Here is a 19,905-nt window from a genome sequence, read left to right as displayed (position 1 = left end):
CAGCTTCTACTATTCCTGCCTAATATTGGTGTAGTTAGCCTTTCCCCAGTTTAGCAATTTCATGCTTTTGCTCTAAAACTACTCTTATCCTTATCAATAGTAACTTAAACCTACATAATTATGGTCACTGTTCCCAAAATACTCCCTCATTGAAACTTGGATCACCTGTCTGGGCTCATTCCCAATGCCAGATCTTGTAGGTCCCTTCCCACACCTAAGCACCACCCCTCCTTGCCCCCATTCAAGCCCTTGGCACTGAGGAAGTCCCAGTGACTATAGGGGCAGTTAATATCATCCACCATAACAATCCTGTTGTTTTTACATTTCTCTATATTCTGTCCACTTGCCTGTTCACTATCACTTTTTTGATCACATCAGAGGCTCTTGGGAGGCCTGTGGTACAATCCCTTCAAAGAGATTGCACCTTTCCTGCTCCTGAGCTCTACCTTTATGGCCTTGCTGGATGAGCTCTCTCAAGGTGCCCTCCCTCAATACAGCGATGACGTTGTGTGGCACTCCTACCTTTTATATCTCTTTTTATCTTGCCTGAAACACCTAAATCTCGGAACATTAAGCTGCCAGTCTTGTCCCTCTCTCAAGCAAATCTCTGTAATAGAATGACAGAATCCCTACTGTGTGGAATCAGGCCATTCAGCCCATCAAGTCCACACTGACTCTCCAAACAGCCTCCCACCTAGACCCATGCCCCCTACCCTATCCCATTAACCCTGCACAACCCATGGCTTATCTACCTAACCTGCACATCCCTGAACACTAATTGGCAAGTTTAACATGGCCAATCCACTGAACCTGCAGATCTTTGGGCTGTGGGAGGAAACAGGAGTACCCAGAGGAAACCCACTCAGACACGGGAGAATGTGAAAACTCCACACAGATTCTACGACTCTATTTCCAAATCGAAATGGTGAGTGGACGGAACTTGCAGGGGGTTTGTGCTCCCTTGAATCTGTCTCCCTTGTCCTTCTAGATAGTTATAGTCACAGATTTGGAAGGTGCTGTCCAAGGAGTTTTGGTAAATTTCTGCAAAGCATCTTGTACATGGCACGTATTGCTACTACCCGGCATCAGTGTTGGAGGGAGTAAATATTTGTGAATGCGATGCCAGTCAAGCAGATTTCTTTATCCTGGATGGAATTGAGCTTCTTGAGTGTTGTTGGAGCTGCACTCATTCAGGTAAGTGTGGAGTATTTCATCACAGTCCTGACTTGTGCCTTGTCAATGGTGGGTAGGCTTTGAGGAGTCACAAAGTGAGTTACTCAGTGCAGGATTTCGAGCCACTGCATATGATTAGTTCAGTTGAGCTTCTAGTCAATAGTAAACCTCAAAATGTTGATATTGGGGATTCAGTGACGGTAACGTTGTTGAATGTCAAGGAGTGATAATTAGATTCTGTCTTGTTGATGGCACTAGTGTGGCATGAAGTTTACTTGCGATTTGTCAGCCCAAATTCAAATGTTGTCCAGGTCTTGTTGCTTTCGGATTGGGACTGCCTCAGTCTCTGAGGAGTCATTAACGCTGCTGCAGATTTAAACTTTCTGTTACTGATGTGATTGTCAGAATGGATAGATGTTGACAATATTATTATTTTGTTATGTTAGAAAGAAATATTAGTTTGTTATCACAAATAAACAAAGAAAGAACAGCATAGAGAAGAAACATAAAGCACACAGATGTAATTTTGTCAGTTTATTTTGGTGAAATGTTTACTTACCTTGGATAGTTACCTCGACAGTAGAACTTCTGTTTTTTTTTGTTATGGTGTTAAGAGCCTGACAGGTGTAATTCCCAGCAGAACTCTGACTTGCCGAATCAATGTTGTAAGTTTGTCCCATTTGTAACAGACTATCACCATTGTACCATTTATAGATAGCTGCTGGGACTGATGAGGCAGAGCAACTTAATGTAAGCGATGCCCCCAGTTCTAGCTGACTTGACCCTGCGGGTCTAATAATGACTTCGTCTGGTCCATCTACAAAAAGGAATCGAAAAAATGTGTTGTCTTTGCACCTAAAATAATCACTGATGGTAAATACAAACTAATACCTCGAGGTTTTCGTGTACTTACAATTAATTGTCAGGTTGAAATCTCCGGACTCATCGTTAATGCTACCAATGACGTAACATGCATATTTTCCTGAATCGTTTCTGTCAACATTGATTATTGTTAGCGTCGCATTATCCTCAGATGTCATCATTCTGTCATTGTTCTTGACAACTTTGTTATCCTTATACCATATCCTTGATTGTATAGAGCCCATGGCATGACAAGTCAATAAAATGGTATGGAGGCTTTCTACTGGTGCTGAATTGTTGGACGATATAGTGACATTACTAACTCGTTCTGTAAATAAAATTTGCAAAATGAAACGGGGTTACATCATTTTCGATTCCCCATTCAGTGATCGCTGGGGTCTCCATTTAAACTCATCATCTTTCTCTATTTTTCTGACGCACTTCATGTTCCACGCATACTGGTGTCTGGTTTAAAATCAAGGCGTGTAGTTACCTGTAAAATGTGTGATGATTTGAAATTGACGCTTTAAGTCAGATCGACCACAAATGACACTTGGGAAAGATTAGTGAGGAGTTGAACAGCACAAAGGCAAATATGATTTGCCGATAAGTGGAACTGAAAGGATGGAGGCAGAATAGTGAAGAGGGGTGCTTTCTCTCCAATCCCTTCCTCCCTCCAAGGTTGAATTTTCCAGCCCCCATCTCTGTTTCTTATAAAAAAATGTCCCCCATTAAGCATAAGCAAATCAAGGACTACTTTAACCTAAACAGAACTAATACATTTGGCCCCAAAATTATTGCAAATAATCATTGAAAGATTGCGGGAAGGCTGCCATTCAGCCAGCAATTGCTTCCCAGCACTATCTCAAGTTTTTCCAATGTTGGGAGAATGCTCTATGCATTATCACAATTCAAAAGTTTACACTTATCAGGCAAAAGTGGTGAATTATTTCACAAGGCATCTTGGGTTAACATTGCCAGCCTTAAAGCTAAAAATGTAAGGTGGAAGTACATGGTTCTCACACTTAAAGTCAGGGTTGCATTTCTGAAAATTGCAACTTTAAGTGAAGCATCGTTTCTCATTGGAATCAATGCTAAAGTCAGAGTTAGGTTTCTGAGGAAACCCTTTGCCTGCATAAGCCGATGTAAAGTTTGAAATACTGTACTATACATATGCAGTATCATGTTGAAATAACTTGCAAAGCAAATACAAGGAAAACTTCAGTGAAGAAAGAAAGCTTCTTGCTTACAATGGTAAAAACATTTACAGTATGGTACAGGCACTCAGCTGTTGTGCCTGTACAGGTAAAGTACCGTAGAGTATAGCACAGCAGAGAATTCTTTGAAAATAACAAAATCCAGAACAGTTCCTCGGCTATTTCAGCTAAAAAGAAAAACAGAGATGTTAAGGAAGAAAACAAATATATTGTTTTTTGCATTTACTTCAGAACCTGAATGGAGATACAAATTTTATATAAATGATTTTGGACTACAACACACACACACACACACACACACACACACACACACACAGACACACACACACACACACACACACACACACACACACAGTGGAGTGCGGAATGTCAGGGCCTAGCTGACATCACAATGATGCAACTCACAATGGTACAAAAGGCGCAATCATATCACAATCCTGGCATGACCGGGAAATAAGGGGCTGTTAAAATGAAAAATGAGTGAACATAGGACAGCAACAACTTTAAAGTGAAGGAACTTTAAACGGGGTGACTTAAAGTGAGGATTCCACACACAAATCCTTAAACACGAGGCATTTTTATTGCAGTTAATTCTATCTTTGGTATTTATTTGCAACAACATTTTTTTTTGCCTGTGAGATTGTTGGCACCTTTAATTAAATCCAACAGATCCCAGCTCCCAGATATCTGGTAACACTGATGTAGAATAATCTCACCACAAGCCAGAAATGCCCATCAGTAGATGGGATCACTGACTCATCAAAACTGGGCTGCAACAGACTAATGATTCTTGCGCATTGGAAAGAGGGTAGGGCTTGGGGCAGGGACAGGGTTTAATTTCTTGTCTGCTTGAGGTCTGAGTTTGTAATATCTCGAATAGCAGGTCAAGTGACAAGCATACAGTAAAGGTATACACCATGGAATCCCTACAGTACAGGTAGAGGCCATTTGGCCCATCAAGTCTGCATCAACCCTCCAAAAGAGCATCCCGCCCAGACCCACTTCCCCCAACCTATCCCCATAACCCCACATTTACCATGGCTAATCCACCTGGCCTGCACATCCCTGGAAACTCTACGGGCCAATTTAGCATGGCCAATCTACCTAACCTGTACATCTTTGGACTGCTCAAGGAAATCAGGGCACCCAGAGGAAACCCACACAGGCACAGGGAGAATGTGCAAACTCCACAGAGACAGTCACCCAAGACTGGAATCAAACCTGGGGGTCCCTGGCAGTTTGAGGTGGTGTGCTAACCATTGAGCCACCTTGCCATCCAAATTGAATTCAAAGGCTGCCATTGCAGGATTTGAACCCAGGTCCGCAGCAGATTACGCCCTGAAGTAACAGTCCAGTCATAACAGCACAAGGTCATCATCTCCCTGCCATACACCACCATTAAGTGAGCCAGAAATGCCAGTAATGATTCACAACAAAGTCATTTTTTGTCATTGGGCACATACACTTCAATTCTTATTTCATTTCCACTCATGATAACTTGAGGGCAGATATTTACACAGGAAGATCAGTAATGTTAAAAATAGGATCAGAGAATCAAATATTAGAGTGAGCATTTCTATCTCTGCATTTATTTTTAACTAAGACAGGCACTATTACACACCATCTCACAGAGAAACAGATTGATTGGCAACTTTCTTCCTGAACTTGTAACTTGAGTTTTAAAAGTTTGCTCATTCCAACAAGATTTTCAAACTGTGCCAAACCAAATGAATAGCCAAGACTCATTGAGTCATACAGCACGGAAACAGGCCCTTTGGCCCAAATCATCCATACCGACCAGGTTTCCTAAAATAAATGAGCTCCATTTGGCAGCATTTGTCCCATATCCCTCTAAACCTCCCCTGGCCAAATGTCTTTTAAATGTTATAATTGTACACGCCTCTATCACTTCCTCTGGCTGCTCGTTCTGTATGTGCACCACCCTCTGTGTGAAAAAGTTGCCACTCAGGTCCATTTTGAATCTTTTCCCTTTCACCTTAAACCTGTGCCTTCTAGTTTTGGGCTCCGCTACCCTGGGAAAAAGATTTTTCCTGTTCACATTATCTATGCCACTCATGATTTCATAAACCTCTCTAAGGCCACCCTTCAGCCTCCTACGCTCCAGGGAAAAAGAGTCCCACCCTGTCCAGGATAACAAGGCGTAGAGCTGGATGAACACAGCAGGCCAAGCAGCATCAGAGGAGCAGGAAGGCTGACATTTCGGGCCTAGACCCTTCTTCAGCCTATCCAGTCTTTCTCTATAGCTCACAACTTTCAGTATAGGTTATGACTTGTCTGAAATTCAATTTTGCAATTGCAAAAAAAATTGCCACATTGTTAAGTGTCTAAATGGTACTTTCCTGAAATCTGAGTACATGCAGAGTATGTTTGTTGAAGCATTGTCAAGCTTTAAATTTATTCTGCTTTACCTGAAGGAACTCAATGTACATTTTAAGCTGGATCAACACGACATCTTCCACCTAGGTACCTTACAGCCTTTAGGACTCAGCACTGAGTTTAACAGTTTCAGTGCATAAACACTCTCCACGGCTCCAGATTCTGTTCTTTATGGTTTGTTTTTCCTATTACAGCCAAACCGTTTTCAACCATACACATCTCTCATTAGCACAACCCTGCATTCATCACTGTCCGCATATCATCAGCAATCATGTGTTAACTTAAAATCTGAAGCACTTAGATTTTTGTTAAGCAATGGAATTAAGGCATATACAACAAAGGCAGGTATAGGGAGTTAGGCCACAGATCAGCCATGACCTCATTGAATGGCAGAACAGGGTCAAGGGGTTGAATGATGTCCTCCTGTTCCAATGTTCCTGTAATCCCTTTTTCTGCCGCTCCTTTATTTCTCTCCCTCTCTCGGCATCACCTCCATCGATTCATCTCACCTCCTTGCCCTCCCCAGTCATCGTCAGCATTAATACAACCTTTCCAAGCTGCTTTTAGTTCGGACTTTAGAATCAAAATATTAACTCTCTTTTTCTCTCCATAGAGACTGCTGAGTTTTTATTTACCCAATTCATTCATGGGATGAGGGCATTTTTCACTAGGCAGTATTTATTGCCCATCCTGCTGTGTGTCTGGAGTCACATGTACGCCAGACCAGGTAAGGATGGCAGTTTCCTCCTCTAAATCCCCAACAATTGACAACAGATTCACAGTCACCATCAGACTCTTAATTCCCAGCATATTTATTGAATTCAAATTCCACCATCTGCAGTGATGGGATTCAAACCCCAGAAAGTTATCTGGGTCTCTGGATTAACATAATACGATAAACAATAATACTACTAGGCCATTGCTTTCCCCACGCTTCTCCAGTGTTTTCTGTGTGTGTTATAAATTTTAACTCTATGCTGATCTTGGTGACTGACAGCACCTGCTCACAGTTACTTAGCTATCCCCTCATCAGCACAAAACATAGATAGGTTTGTGGACCAACAGACAACATGCAATATGAATTCAGAAGGTATTTACAATGCTTAACTAAACTTCTTAACGTTATAGGGGGGATTTACTCATGAAGTCAGCTGTGCAAAAGCAGAATGCACTGTACCCTTTGGCTTGTGGGCAGTATTTAATGAAACTTCACATGAGGTTATTGGTTCAAGGATGTGAGAATTCATGATACATTTGGGAAGAATCAAGAATTCAGAATAATGTGGTCAATAACTCAGCTCCTGATCCCACAGCACTTTTCTATCATCAACAAAGCACTGTGACAGAATACTCCCCACGTGCCTGGATTAGTACAACTCCAACAAACACTCAGGAAAGTTGGCACCATTCTGGACAAAGCATCTGGGTTGTTTGGTATCACACCCACAAACATCCATTCCCTCCACCAGTCATGCTCAGTAGCAGCAGCGTATACCATCTACAAGATGCACTGCAGAAATTCACCAAAGTTCCTTCGGCAGCGCCTTCCAAACCCACTTCCACCTAGAAGGACAAGGGCAGCAGATACATGGGAACACCACCCCCTGCAAGTTCCCCTCCAAGCCACTTACTAGCGTGACTTGGAAATATATCTACACACCATCAATTCCTTCAGTGTCACTGAATAAAAATCCTGGAATTCTCTCTCTAATAGCAATGTGAGTCTACCTATAGCACATGATCTGCAGCAATTTAAGAAAGCAGCTCACCACCACCATCTCGAGGGGCAACTAGGATCGGGCAATAATTGCTGGCCAGCCAGTGCACCCCACATTCCATGAGTGAATAAATAAAAACATAAAGAAGTGATGGAAGCTGTCTACGGATTGCTTATTAGGACTAGCAGCGAGGACAAGTGTGCTGATGGCTGGGTTAGATAGAATCCCTACAGTGTGGAAGCAGGCCATTTGGCCCATCAAGTCCCCAACGACACTTGAAGAGCATCCCACCCAGAACTGCTCCCCCCAACCCTATAACCGTGATTCCCATGGTCAATCCAACAAGCCTACACATGTCCGGACACTATGGGGCAATTTAGCATGGTCAATCTACCTAACCTGCACATCTTTGAACTGTGGGAGGAAACCCACACAGACTACAGGGAGAACATGCAAACTCCGCACAGACAGTCGCCCGAGGGTCAAATCGAACCCAGGTCACTAGCGCTGTGGGGAAAGATTGGAGAGGCCACGGTTGTTCACCCTCAAACAGAGGGGGCTGAGAGATGACTTTATCGAGGTATACAACATAATGAGGGGCTTAGATAGAGTGGATCAGGGAAGACCTGTTTCTCTTGGCAGAGAAAATACAGTGTGGAGCTGGAGGGACACAGCACATCAGGCAGCATCAGAGGAGCAGGTAAGTCAACATTTCAGGTTTACACCCTTCATCAGGACTCTGATGAAGAGTGTAAACCAGAAGCGTTGACTTTCCTGCTCTTCTGATTCTGCCTGAACTGCTGTGCTCCTCCAGCTCCACACTGTATCAACTCTGACTCCAGCATCTTCAGTTCTGGTTATCTCTCTTTCTCACTTGGTGGAGAGATCAGTTACCAGCAGGCACAGATTGGAGGTGATCCAAGGTTGGAGGGGTCAGGAGGACAAACCTTTCTGCAACCAAAGGACGGGTGGGTGTTTGTAGTCTGTTGCCCAGTTTGGCGGTAGAATTGGAGACCCTCACCCCTTTGAAGGGGAATCTGGATCCCCTCCTGAAATTTTGGAACCTGCAAGGCTATGGACATGAGTATTAGAATGGGCAGCTGGATTCTTAAGCAAGCACTGACATTATGAGCTGAAGAATCTCACTCACCTTGCTTTAGTTCTATTGAGTTGGCTCCATTTCACTTTGAAGCCTTCCTTTGGAAAGGCATAAGGCCCAGAAGGTGGGAAGAATTTCAAGGGGTTAAAACAATTTGATATTTAAAGCATCCGCACAAAGAATATTTCTTTTTTTGGAACCAATAAGTTCAGGGCTGTTTTAATATTAGAACATGCAAGTAATTTATAATAATTTCTTCAATACACAAGTAACATTTCCACAACAGCAAGTTAAAACAGCATTAATAACCTTCTCCCTCAAATTAAAGTTATTAAAAATATTACAATTAAATATCAAAGATAGGAGTTTCAGAATTGATCGCTTCAGAGTTGGTTGCTTAACTGCATTCAGGAATTCTTGTCACTAATGCACATGCAAATTTTCTGGCAAGCTATTTGACATTCACCAATTAATTTACTTGAAACAAGTTGAAAACTTAAAATGGCAAATTTTATTGTCATCCAGATGAGTTCATATGCAGGCTAAAGATAGCATACCAACCAATTTTAGTCTTAATTGTTGTTGCAATTGAGTAAATAATGGAGCAGTTAGGACTGTCTATATTTTCTTTACAATGTATGATAACGTTGAGGTAAGTACTGAAAAATTATTTCTTGGTCCAATGTTATCTGTCATTTTATCAGCAAAACTAAGGAGGAGAAAGAAGCTCCATTTTATTATCAAATAATTTATTCCCGTTCGTTTTCTTCCCAGCATTGAACAAAAGACCCCTTCACCAATCCACAAGTGGACCACAAGCCAAGGAAATAAAATGGAGAAATGTGTTACCTACCTATTACAACTATTTGCTTAGTTGAGGCATTGCATCTTTTTGTTAAATTGTTAAAAGCCTGACAGGTATAATTTCCACTGTCATTCAACGAAATGCTAACAATAATTAGGTCACGCCCTTTCTGTTGAAGATGAGTATCATTGTGCAACCATTCCAATTCTGCAGATGGGTTTGAGTCCACAGAACATGAAAAAGTAACCATTCCTCCAGTGGGGTAAATGGACAAATCAGGTTTAATGGATATTTTAGGGAGATCCGGTCCATCTAAAATAAATGCACAAATGTATTGTCGTAAAGTTATGCTGAAACAAAAGGCAGTTGTGGACTATCCAATTTTAGAAGGAGATCATCACCACCATCACCATTACAGAAAATACACAGCCATGTGTCTTCTACACACCAACAATTTTCTACACACCATCTGCAATGTCAACTGAAGGCAAGAGTTTGGGTTGTTTTCCATACTGTTCGATTGTGGGTTTGGAAGTGAGATTTCTATTGTATGTGGTGCTGTGGATAAAAGTCACATTCCCCAGTGTGCAATGGTAAGGTCCAATGTCAGTTTCTCCAATGTGCAATGGGATTACTTAATGTCAACTTCTGCAGTGTGTAATGGGCAGGCTCAATATCAGTCTTCCCAGTGTGTAGCGGCAAGGTCTAATGTTAGCTTATCTAGTAAGTAATGGGACTGCCTCAATATCAGTGGCCCCAGTGTGTAATGGGTTAGCTTAATATCAGATTTTCCAGTGTGGAATGGCAGGATGCAATGTCAGTTTCCCCGGCATATAATAAGGTAATTTAATGTGACTTTCCACGGTGTGTAATGGGCTGGCTCATCATATTATGCGTTGTGTAATGGGTTGGCTTAACATCATCATTCGGTGTGTCATGGGTTGGCTTAACATCAATTTCTGTACTGTGTAATTGGGTGGCCCAATGTCAATATCCCCAGAAAACACAAGCTTTCGGAGCCTCCTTCCTTCTTCAGGTGCGAGGCTCCAAAAGCTTGTGATTTCAAATAAACCTGTTGGACTATAACCTGGTGTCGTGTGATTTCTGACCTTGTCCACTCCAGTCCAACACCGGCATCTCCAAATCACAGTATCCCCAGTTTGTAATGGTTTGGCTTAATGTCATATTTCCTGGTGTGTAATGGCAGGATGGAATGTCAGTTACCCCAGTGTATACTGGGTATCTTAATGTCAATTTCCACACTGTAAAATGGTGGCATGCCATATCATTTATCCCAGTATCTAAATGGTTGGCTCAATGTCAATTTCCTCAGTGTGGAATAGGTTGCCTCATCTCCAATTTCCACTATATATAAAAGGGCTGGCTCAATGTTAGTTGCCCTAGTATATAATGGCGAGCTCAATGAAATTTTACCCAATAGCAGAGCTCAGTTCCAGTTTACCCAGTATGTAATGGTGGGGTTCGATGCCAGCATGTAATGGTGGGCTTAATGCCCATTTCCTCTGTTTGTAATGGTAGGGCTCAACGGCAGGGGTCAATGTCAGTTTATGAGTATGTAGTAAAGAGTCTCTGATGCCTTTTGCCAGATTGCATGGTTGAGGCACAATGTCAGTTATGTCATGCTAACTGACTGCACTGCAATCAACTGGGGCATTATGAAAATGGTTTAAAATGTTTGAAAGATAATTTTTGGCAAATAAGCTACTGTGACCATGGCAGTGTTCCTTTCGCAAAGATAGGGATACAATGATTATGCTTGGAGGCAGTACAAACCATCTCTCTGTACACTTAGCAATGTACTGGTCTCTGGTGGTTTTAGGTGTTTTGAACAAACTGTTTGCTCTCAGCCCAGTTAGCAATGGTTTAGTACGAGTTTTGGAATTCTACAAAATATCCAGCTTTCAGTGACAGCAATTGAATATAATGGTTAGGGGGGTCAGGGATGGCAAGAAATCTATTTCCTGTTGTGAGCTGGAATTGGGATGTCTTGCAGCTGTTTCTTAATGTGTCTGATCCACAAAAAACCCACTGGGCACCTCCTGCAGTATTAGTGCAATGAACTGAATTCTTGTGAGATAACATTTCAATAAAATCATTCGATTTGCTCAATTATGAATTTTGACTCCAAATCAATCTGAATTTTTTTTTTGGCTAGGCAGGGGTCGCACTTAAAAATCAACTTCATTGCAAACACAAAACTCTAATTCTATCTGGAAATGCCAACATGTAGCTATTCTGAAAGAGCTTAGTATTACAACCGGCAGAGTAAAAATTGAAAATATGGAAAAGATGTTTTTGTTAATTAGTAGGTGTGTAGGCAACACACGCTGATCTACACCACCACCACTAAAGAGTAATATTTTTATAACCAGTCCTGTTTCCAAAAGGTCAAAATATTTCAGGGGCACTTTGAAAATACAAATAAATGTAAAGCCAATTATCTTTGCTATTTTGAGAGTGGTCAGTTATTTGCATGCTTGTTTTAGTGAGCAAACATTATAAGCAAAAGATCAAGTCTTTTCCCCCTCTTCCCCTATCACAGATTCAGCAGGAGTGGTGATAAAATGATAAAAGTAACATTATGTTGGGACACTTACAGCTAACGTTTAGATGGTATGGGTCACTTGTCATCCTGTTAATGGCGTTGAATGCATAGCAGGTAAATCCTCCATCGGACCGTAACACTCCAGATATAGTTAGGCTGCTATTATCATCACTTAGGGCAATCCTGTCACTGGGAGTAATAGGGCTATTTTCCTCAAGCCACTGATATGAAACTGCTGTGCCTGATGCGATGCAAGTCAGAGCCACGGTGTCATTGAATTCTATTAGGTTTGTAGCATTAGCAGTAACGTTAGGCTTGGACACAGGTTCTGTCAAAACACAGGAGAGTAGTTAATGCACTCGAAAAAGTAAGGCGGTGGATTTAGGGCCATATTCGAAATTTGTTGAATCTTTTTAAAACCTGTGGGTCCAAAGGGAAAATAATCCCCTGCAATACTTTCGGTTTAAACTGTGCAAATTCCATATGTGGAGAGCCAAGATTCTGACAGTGTCAAATTGGTACTCTGCTATATGGCACAATCTCAAAATAAGGAGGTTTATTTAGTAACATTTCATTTTAATCTGCAGTTCAGGAATATGTCCAATTGTTACAATTCCTTAGTTGATACATGCCAATTAGCTGCAAAATGTGCAAATGGAAATAAAGAGGATGAAATGGAAAGCCATGGAAATTGACCAGCTATTAAGGCTGTACCTTGTAAAGTGACAGGTCATGCACAGATGGAATACAAGCTTGCCATTTGAACAGAAGCAATACAGGGTGAGATTTTTCACATTGTGTCAAGGCGGGGGTTGAACTTTCTTTTTTATTGACTCGTGAGATGTAGGCATCGCTAGCTGGAGCCAGCAAATATTGGCCATCACTAATTGTCCCTCGAGAAAGTGGTAGTGAGCTAACTTCTTGAACTTCTGCAGTCTCTGTGGTGTAGGTAGACCCAGAATACCATTAGGAGAGGGAATTCCAAGTATTTGGCATAATGACATGGAAGGAATTGTGATATATTTCCAAGTCAGGATAGTGACTGGGTTGGAGCGGAACTTGTGGCGGGGGGGTGTTCCCACATATCTGCTGTCATTGTCCTTCTAGATGCAAATGGTTGTGGGTTCGGAAGGTTCTGTCCAAGTGGTGAATTTCTGCAGTGCAACTTATAGATGGTACACACTGCTGCTACTGAGCATCACCAGTGGAGGGAATGGATGTCTGTGGTGTCAATCAAGCGGGCTGCTTTGTCCTGGGTGGTGTCAAGCTTCTTGAGTGTTTTTAGAGCTGCACTTATCCAGGCAAGTGGGCAGTATTCCATCACACTCCTGACTTGTGCCTTGTAGATGGTGGACAAGCTTTGGCAGTCAGGAGGTGAGACACTTGCTGCAGGATTCCCAGTCTCTGTCCTGCCCTTGTAGCCAGCGTATTTGTACAGTGAGTGCACTTGATAACTGGTGACAATGTTCTAATTAATAAATTAATGGGAAGCCGATGAAAGGAAGCGTATTGGAAAATTGCAATTGCTATTAAAGGACAAAAGGAAATTAAACTGTTTATGCTTCAAACAGACTGTTAAATGGAATTGTAGTGCAAGTCATGCGAGGTCCCTGAGGGGCAATGTTAAGGTAGTGGTGAATTGACTGCTGAAGCTGTTCCAGCAAATGTTGGTTCTATTGTCTTGGGCCTTGGTGGTACTATCAACCTCAGCCCTCTGCTCACCTCACTCTGTAACAGCCTTCAGCCTGTAATCCAGCCTGACACCTTTCTGTGTCACCCACTGGGGCAGTTTGCTGCCTGAATGTGAACTTTAGCTGCCTACCAACTTCCAATAGTACCACAAAGAAGGAAAACCGGGTTGACTTGTAAGTTGTCTCATTTCTCAGCTCACTCGTCTCTTTCATTCCTGGGACACACCATCATTTCACACTTAAAGTCACCTCTTTCATGGCAACTGAGAATGCTTGCATCTTATAAAGGGCCGTGATAGTTTTCAGAAGACGTTTCAAATCTGACAGTTTTTGAAATAGTACTCATTCTCGTTGTACAGGGAGCCATGACAACCGATTTTTGCCTGGTCCCACAAGTTGCAATTAGATAAATTGTTTTAAGGTGCGGTTTTCTTCTGCTGAGGAAATGTTGCCCAGTACAATGGGCGGACACTCAGCACTTTCATTCAGAAAAACAAAAATAATGTCATTGAATGGTCCCACAAAGTTGAGTACGGCGATTTCCATTAGGGCAGCATTGAGTCTATTGGCTGAGTCAGTGTTCCACTCTGCGACCATTCACCTTAGCACAGAACCACAGCTGCTGCCATGATAGATAATGGGATTCTTATCTCTCAACCGGTGTTACCTGGAATGGGTTTGCAAGTGGGGCGTTAATTTATAGTAGAAATTGAACAGGCTGGGCCTGTATCTATTGAAGTTTATAAGAATGAGAAATGGACCTTTTTTGGATATATAAGATCCTGACAACGCTTGACAGTGCGGATGCTGAAAAGATTGTACGAATCAGCATAGTAGCCTAAAGCACTTCCACCTGAAAGCAGTTAAGCAACTAATAACTCAGGAACCTAACAGGGAAAGGTAGTGAAAGGAGCTTGCAAGATTGTAAGTCATTCACCTCAGAGTTCAGATATGGGTTAAGATTATGAATGAAGCAAGAGTACGTGCTCAATACCAGCATACTAAGACATATGAAGATGAAAATGTTTGCAATAAGGGTGTTTGCAAGAATAATGTTGAAGCAAAACAATAAGCCAAAACCAAAAGGAAAATGTTACTATTTCATTTCCATTTTAAACATAAACGGACCCATGATTTTGTTTCAACAACAAAAGACTGATGACTTTTCTGATGATCATATTTAACAACAGTTGGTGTTAGCATTAGTCGATCAGCCAAGTTTTTTTCTCACACATCCTACAGTACAGATCTTCTTAAGACTTCTTTTTAATTAAAAAATGATCACAATTTCCATGTACATTAGTATAACCATTGCCTGCTAAAAATTTCTTAGACCTGCATAATACCACAAATTAAGATTCTGAAATATAACACATTTAAACAGAACAATAATAATTGCATGCACAGTTTTCGTGTAGTTTTTATTAAATACTGTTGTCAGCTTTGCAGCCTTCTATGGTCGAAAATATTTTAAATCAAAGTACTGCAATATAACAATCAACAAAAACAGTTTATCTACTCCAACAAAATTGGGCAATAAAATAAACACTTCTCCTTTCTCTAGACCCATTACGTACCTACCAAGACCATCACGTCTGTTGATCTCATGTTATTTTGTTGTGTTGCATTGTTTAAAGCTTCACAAGTGTAGTTACCAGTGTCATTCAAGGATATACCATCAATGATTAGCTGCTCTTCATAATGCTGAAGAGGATTACCGTTAAGGTACCACCGAAACTCAGAAGCAGGATTTGAATCGGCAGAACAGGACAGGTTTACACTCGACCCCAAGGTGTGGAAGGAAAGTGATGGGTCGATGGACATATTAACGGATTCGGGTCCATCTAAAATAAATGCACAGTTGGTTGCAACATATCATGTAGGCACTGGAGAGTATAAGACAGGCATGCAACCCAGCATCCACAGCTCTAAATCCTAGTGAAGCTTCTGTCACAACTAATTCTATACACTATTGCAATACATATCCATAATGAGGTGAAAAAAAAGGTATGGAAACAAATCACATTCAGTAAACGTGAGCCAGGTTTCAATTTGCTTTTGTAAATATCGCAGAGCGACAATGTGCTTGAAAAGTCCTCATTGTCTCTTGACTCATTTTAGTTTCACTCAAATTTTCTATCTCTTTAAATCATTTGGATTCAAACTGAAAATCTCATTTCAATTCCTGTTCAACTTTGCAGCATGGCTAACGTTACTCCCTTAGTCAGAATCATAGAGATGTACAGCATGGAAACAGATGCTTCGGCCCAACACGCCTGTGCCCACCAGCCATCCTAAATTAATGTAGTCCCGTTTTCCAGCATTTGGTCCATATCCCTCTAAACCCTTCCAATTCATATACCCATCCAGATGCCTTTTAAATGTTGTAATTGTACCAGACTCCACCACCTCCTCTGGCAGCTCATTCCATACCCGCACCGCCCTCTGTGTGAAAAAAATGCTCCTTTTAAATCTTTGCCTTTTCACCTTAAATCTATGCCCTCTAGTTTTGGGCTCCTCTATCCCGGTGATTCATTGCACCCCGTTAAAAGGTATAGGTAAATTTAAAACGTACGTATGTGGATTGAAATGTTGTGGCTGTTCCCCTGAACACATTGTGTCATAGGTGAGCAATAGCTCCAAGTCCATGTAAAATTAACTTCCAATGGGCCAAGGCGTCCACAGAGGAGATCTGATTTTCCCCTCCCCACTTGCTTGCTACCAACTCACAACTGCCACGAACAAGCTGCTAGTATGCATGCAACTCAATGAATCTTCTGATCAAAATGCCTGATTTTGGTTTTTATTCATTCGCAGGATGTGGCTAGGCCAGCATTTAATCACCATCCCATCTGGAGTCAAATGTAGGCCCGTCCAGTTAAGGATGACAATTTCCTTTCATTAAAGGAACCAACGGAGTTTCACCATTCAGTGGTTTCAGTGTCATCATTTGATTTGTAATTACAGATTTTTATCCAGATTCCACCACCTGCCATGGCGGGATTTGATACCGATTCCTCAAAACGTTACCCTGGCTTCTGAATTAATAATCTGGCGATAATACCACGAGGCCTCACCACTTTATCACTGACAAAATCGATTAATCTTTGACCTGATGATCCATGGGAAAGACAACTTATTGGACACCTGTCTCATTTGCTCTCCTTTCTGTAAATGATAACTGGGCCTGGATTTGACACACTGCAAGGTTGGAAGGCTGGCATCTAAAATCCAATGGCACCCAGGTTTCAGCCAACTTCCCTGCCCCAGACCCCACTCAAATCATACAGAGGATGGGGTGTGGCCCTGTTGCGTGACACATCTGGAGTCAACTGAGATCTTCAAGTGGCCACTAATTGGTTGCCGAAGTGCGTCATTCTGTCACCTCATAGTGGGAGGGTTACACTGATGGGAAAAAGTAGTAGACCTGGTGGTGAGCAATGGAGGAGGGGAGTGTTTGACCTTCTTTACAGGCACCTTGTCTCATTGGAAGTACCAAACCCAAGCTATTCCCCACCAATGAGTGTGGGAGGGGGCTGTTGGTGGACTTGGCTTCTCAGGAGTATGGGTGCAGGCAGTTTTGTTGCTGAAGTATCCTATTGAAGCAAGTTCCTTGTTGCCTATTTGACAAGGGCTCTCTCTTATCCCCAAAGCTAGTCCTAAATGACATACGATCATAGAATCCCTGCAGTATGGGGATAAGCCATTTGACCCACACTGGCCCTCCAAACAGTGTCCCACCCAGACTCATGCCCCTACCCTATCCCTGTATTTCCCATGACTAACCATCCTAAACTGCATATCCCTGGACACAATGGGGCAATTTAGCATGGCCAATCCAGCTAACTTGCACATCTTTGGACTGTGGGCAGAAATCCACACAAACACAGAGAGAATGTGCAGACTCCACACAGACAGTCGCCTGAGACTGGAATTGAACTCAGGTCCCTTGCATTGTGAAGAGCCACTAAGCACCATGCCATCTTTTTTATTTACCTTGACTGTGATTGATTTGAATCATAGAACTCATTTGTCACCCGACCAATTGTGGAACATTTATCATTTTCTGAGGATTCACCTTCACAAACCTAGCCAATTTTCTTCTTGGCATTTTCTAATCTATTTGTTCAGAAATTTTATTCTATGGGGCAGGTGAGGCTTGAACTTGGACCTTCTGGCTCAGAAACAGGGACTCTCCTAACCAATGTTCTTCTTCTGAATTCAAGTCTTGAAAGCCAATTGAATTATTTTCTATTCCAATATTCAAATTTCAGCTCTCAAATTCAGGTCAGCCATGATCATATTGAATCGAGGAGCATGTTTAATGGCATGAATGTCCTGCTCCTGCTCATGTTATGATCTTTTGTAGTATTTGCGCTGAATGTAGACTGAATTGGGCTGTGGTCAAATAATTCAGGAGAGTTGTATAATTTAAAATGGAATAACATACGGTCTGAAAAGGTCAGCTACTCTTTATTAGCAACTAGTCAGTATATCCATATCATTTTCGCATCAATTTTACTCTATTTCAGAAAGTAATATATGTACGTGTGCTTGCCTCGTTTGCAATATTATACCATTTGCACTCTCAGAAGTATATTGTGGCAAAATGGTAATTTAGTGCATTTTACTGGACTGTGAAACCCAATTTCTGAAGATATTAATTTGGGCATTTTAATTAATTTGACAGTTCTTGATGACAGATTCCACTTAGGACAATTTGAATTAAGACCCTAAGAACCAGGAATAGCAGTAGGCCATTCAGCCCCTCAAGCCTGCTCTGTCATTCAACGGGATCATGACTGATGGTGACCATGTGGGGTGCTGAAATGAAGCTTGTTTACGTAGCTACTCAATTAGCGTGCAAGTGTACTGAGGGAAGGCAACTCACAGATCTTCAGCAGAATGATGGAAAACAATTTTGGTTCATGCCATTAGGGTCTACTTGTATGAAGTAGTTGGGAACGGTTATTCAGAAATGGATTTGACTACGTTAACACAGAATGTAAACTGGCCTTGGAAAAGAAGGCCAGCAGAACCTGTTGTCATTTCCATCAGTCCACAGTATCGTGCTAGGTCTAATGTGATAAAACAATGCAGGATAAGGTCAGAAAAATGTAAATCACTAACGAAGACATTTTTTGTGACACTTACAGTTAATGTTAAGTAGATAAGGATCACTTGCATTTTCATTAATCATGTTGTAACCATAACATATGAACTCTTCGTCAGATCTCAACACTCCAAATATGGTCAAGGTGCTGTTATCGCTATTCAGACCAAACCTGTCACCGGCCTCAATAGTTTCATTTTCTTTAAGCCACTGATATGAAACTGCTGTCCCTGAAGCGTGGCACATCAGAACCACTGTGTCATATTCTACTGGGGTGGTATTATTGGACAAGATAAAGGGCTTAGAAACAGGTTCTGTCAAAACACAGCAGATTATTGTATTAAATAATGTGGAAGCAGGATTCAGTAAAGAAATTACCAAAATTTCTTTAAATGCCTGAGTTGCTTTGAATATTTTATATATATTACACAATTATTACGAGGTGGAAGGAGGCCATAATTTCTTCATGCCTCTATTATCTGGTCCAGATCTTAATGTAGGGCTAATTCCTGCCCTTCTCCCATATCCCTGCACACTCAGCCCAGCATGGCAGTCTCCCGTCTTGACGTGGCGGTCTCTCGGCCCAGTGCATTGGTCTTTCAGCAGCCCGTGGAGGTCTTTCAGCCCGGCGTGGCCTCAGCATTGGACTTCCAGTCTCGAGGTGATTCCAGAGCAGCCCCTCGGTCTCAAGGTGAAGCCTGGTGCAATCCGGGGTCAAGGCCCGGAGTGGATTGGAAGCTTGGTACCAACTTGGACTGGGTTGGAAGGACATGATTCTGAACTTTTTTTTCCTCTATTTTCTAATTTGTTCCTACAATCTGTCACGGTGGACCTTTTATATCTTTCTTTTCTAGTTTTTTTAACTAAGAACCTGTACTGAAGAATCTGTACATAGATACCTTTGGTGTCATAAGTGACAATTTGTAAACTTTTCACTGTACTCCTCTGTGTACATGTGACAATAAAGTTAATTCTAAAGCTAATTCATAGTTACTATTCAAACCACAATCCAATGTCCCTCTTGAATGCCTCAGTCACATTTTCAGGCAGCACATTCCAGACCACTTGCTGTATGGCATCAGTCTGGTTTTATTTGCATATGGGTTAAATCTGTGCCCTCTCAGTCTTGTTTATTTTACAAGTGAGAACAATTTTCCCCATCCACTCTGTCCAGCCCTCATCATGTTTTGAAAACCTCAATGAAAATCTCCTCACAATCTTCTTCTCACCAAGGAGGACAGTCCCAACTTCTTCGATCTATCCTC

At 41.7% G+C, this 19,905-nt stretch overlaps 1 protein-coding gene across 1 annotated transcript in view; it reads right to left on the bottom strand.

The window, feature by feature from the left end:
* Positions 1-19,905, bottom strand: part of LOC109915449 (carcinoembryonic antigen-related cell adhesion molecule 5-like) — a 35,073-nt gene that overhangs the window by 1,018 nt on the left and 14,150 nt on the right. The window contains exons 5-10 of the mRNA XM_048620572.1: positions 18,682-18,954; positions 15,105-15,371; positions 11,889-12,164; positions 9,319-9,582; positions 2,087-2,362; positions 1,733-1,990 (exon numbers count right to left, since the gene is read on the bottom strand). Of these exons, the coding sequence (XP_048476529.1) occupies positions 1,733-1,990; positions 2,087-2,362; positions 9,319-9,582; positions 11,889-12,164; positions 15,105-15,371; positions 18,682-18,954 (1,614 nt within the window). The remainder of the gene's footprint in view (positions 1-1,732; positions 1,991-2,086; positions 2,363-9,318; positions 9,583-11,888; positions 12,165-15,104; positions 15,372-18,681; positions 18,955-19,905) is intronic.

Source organism: Rhincodon typus, chromosome 47, assembly GCF_021869965.1.
Source record: "Rhincodon typus isolate 14 chromosome 47, sRhiTyp1.1, whole genome shotgun sequence".
NCBI lineage: Eukaryota > Metazoa > Chordata > Chondrichthyes > Orectolobiformes > Rhincodontidae > Rhincodon > Rhincodon typus.
This window is presented reverse-complemented; position numbering and strand designations above follow the sequence as displayed.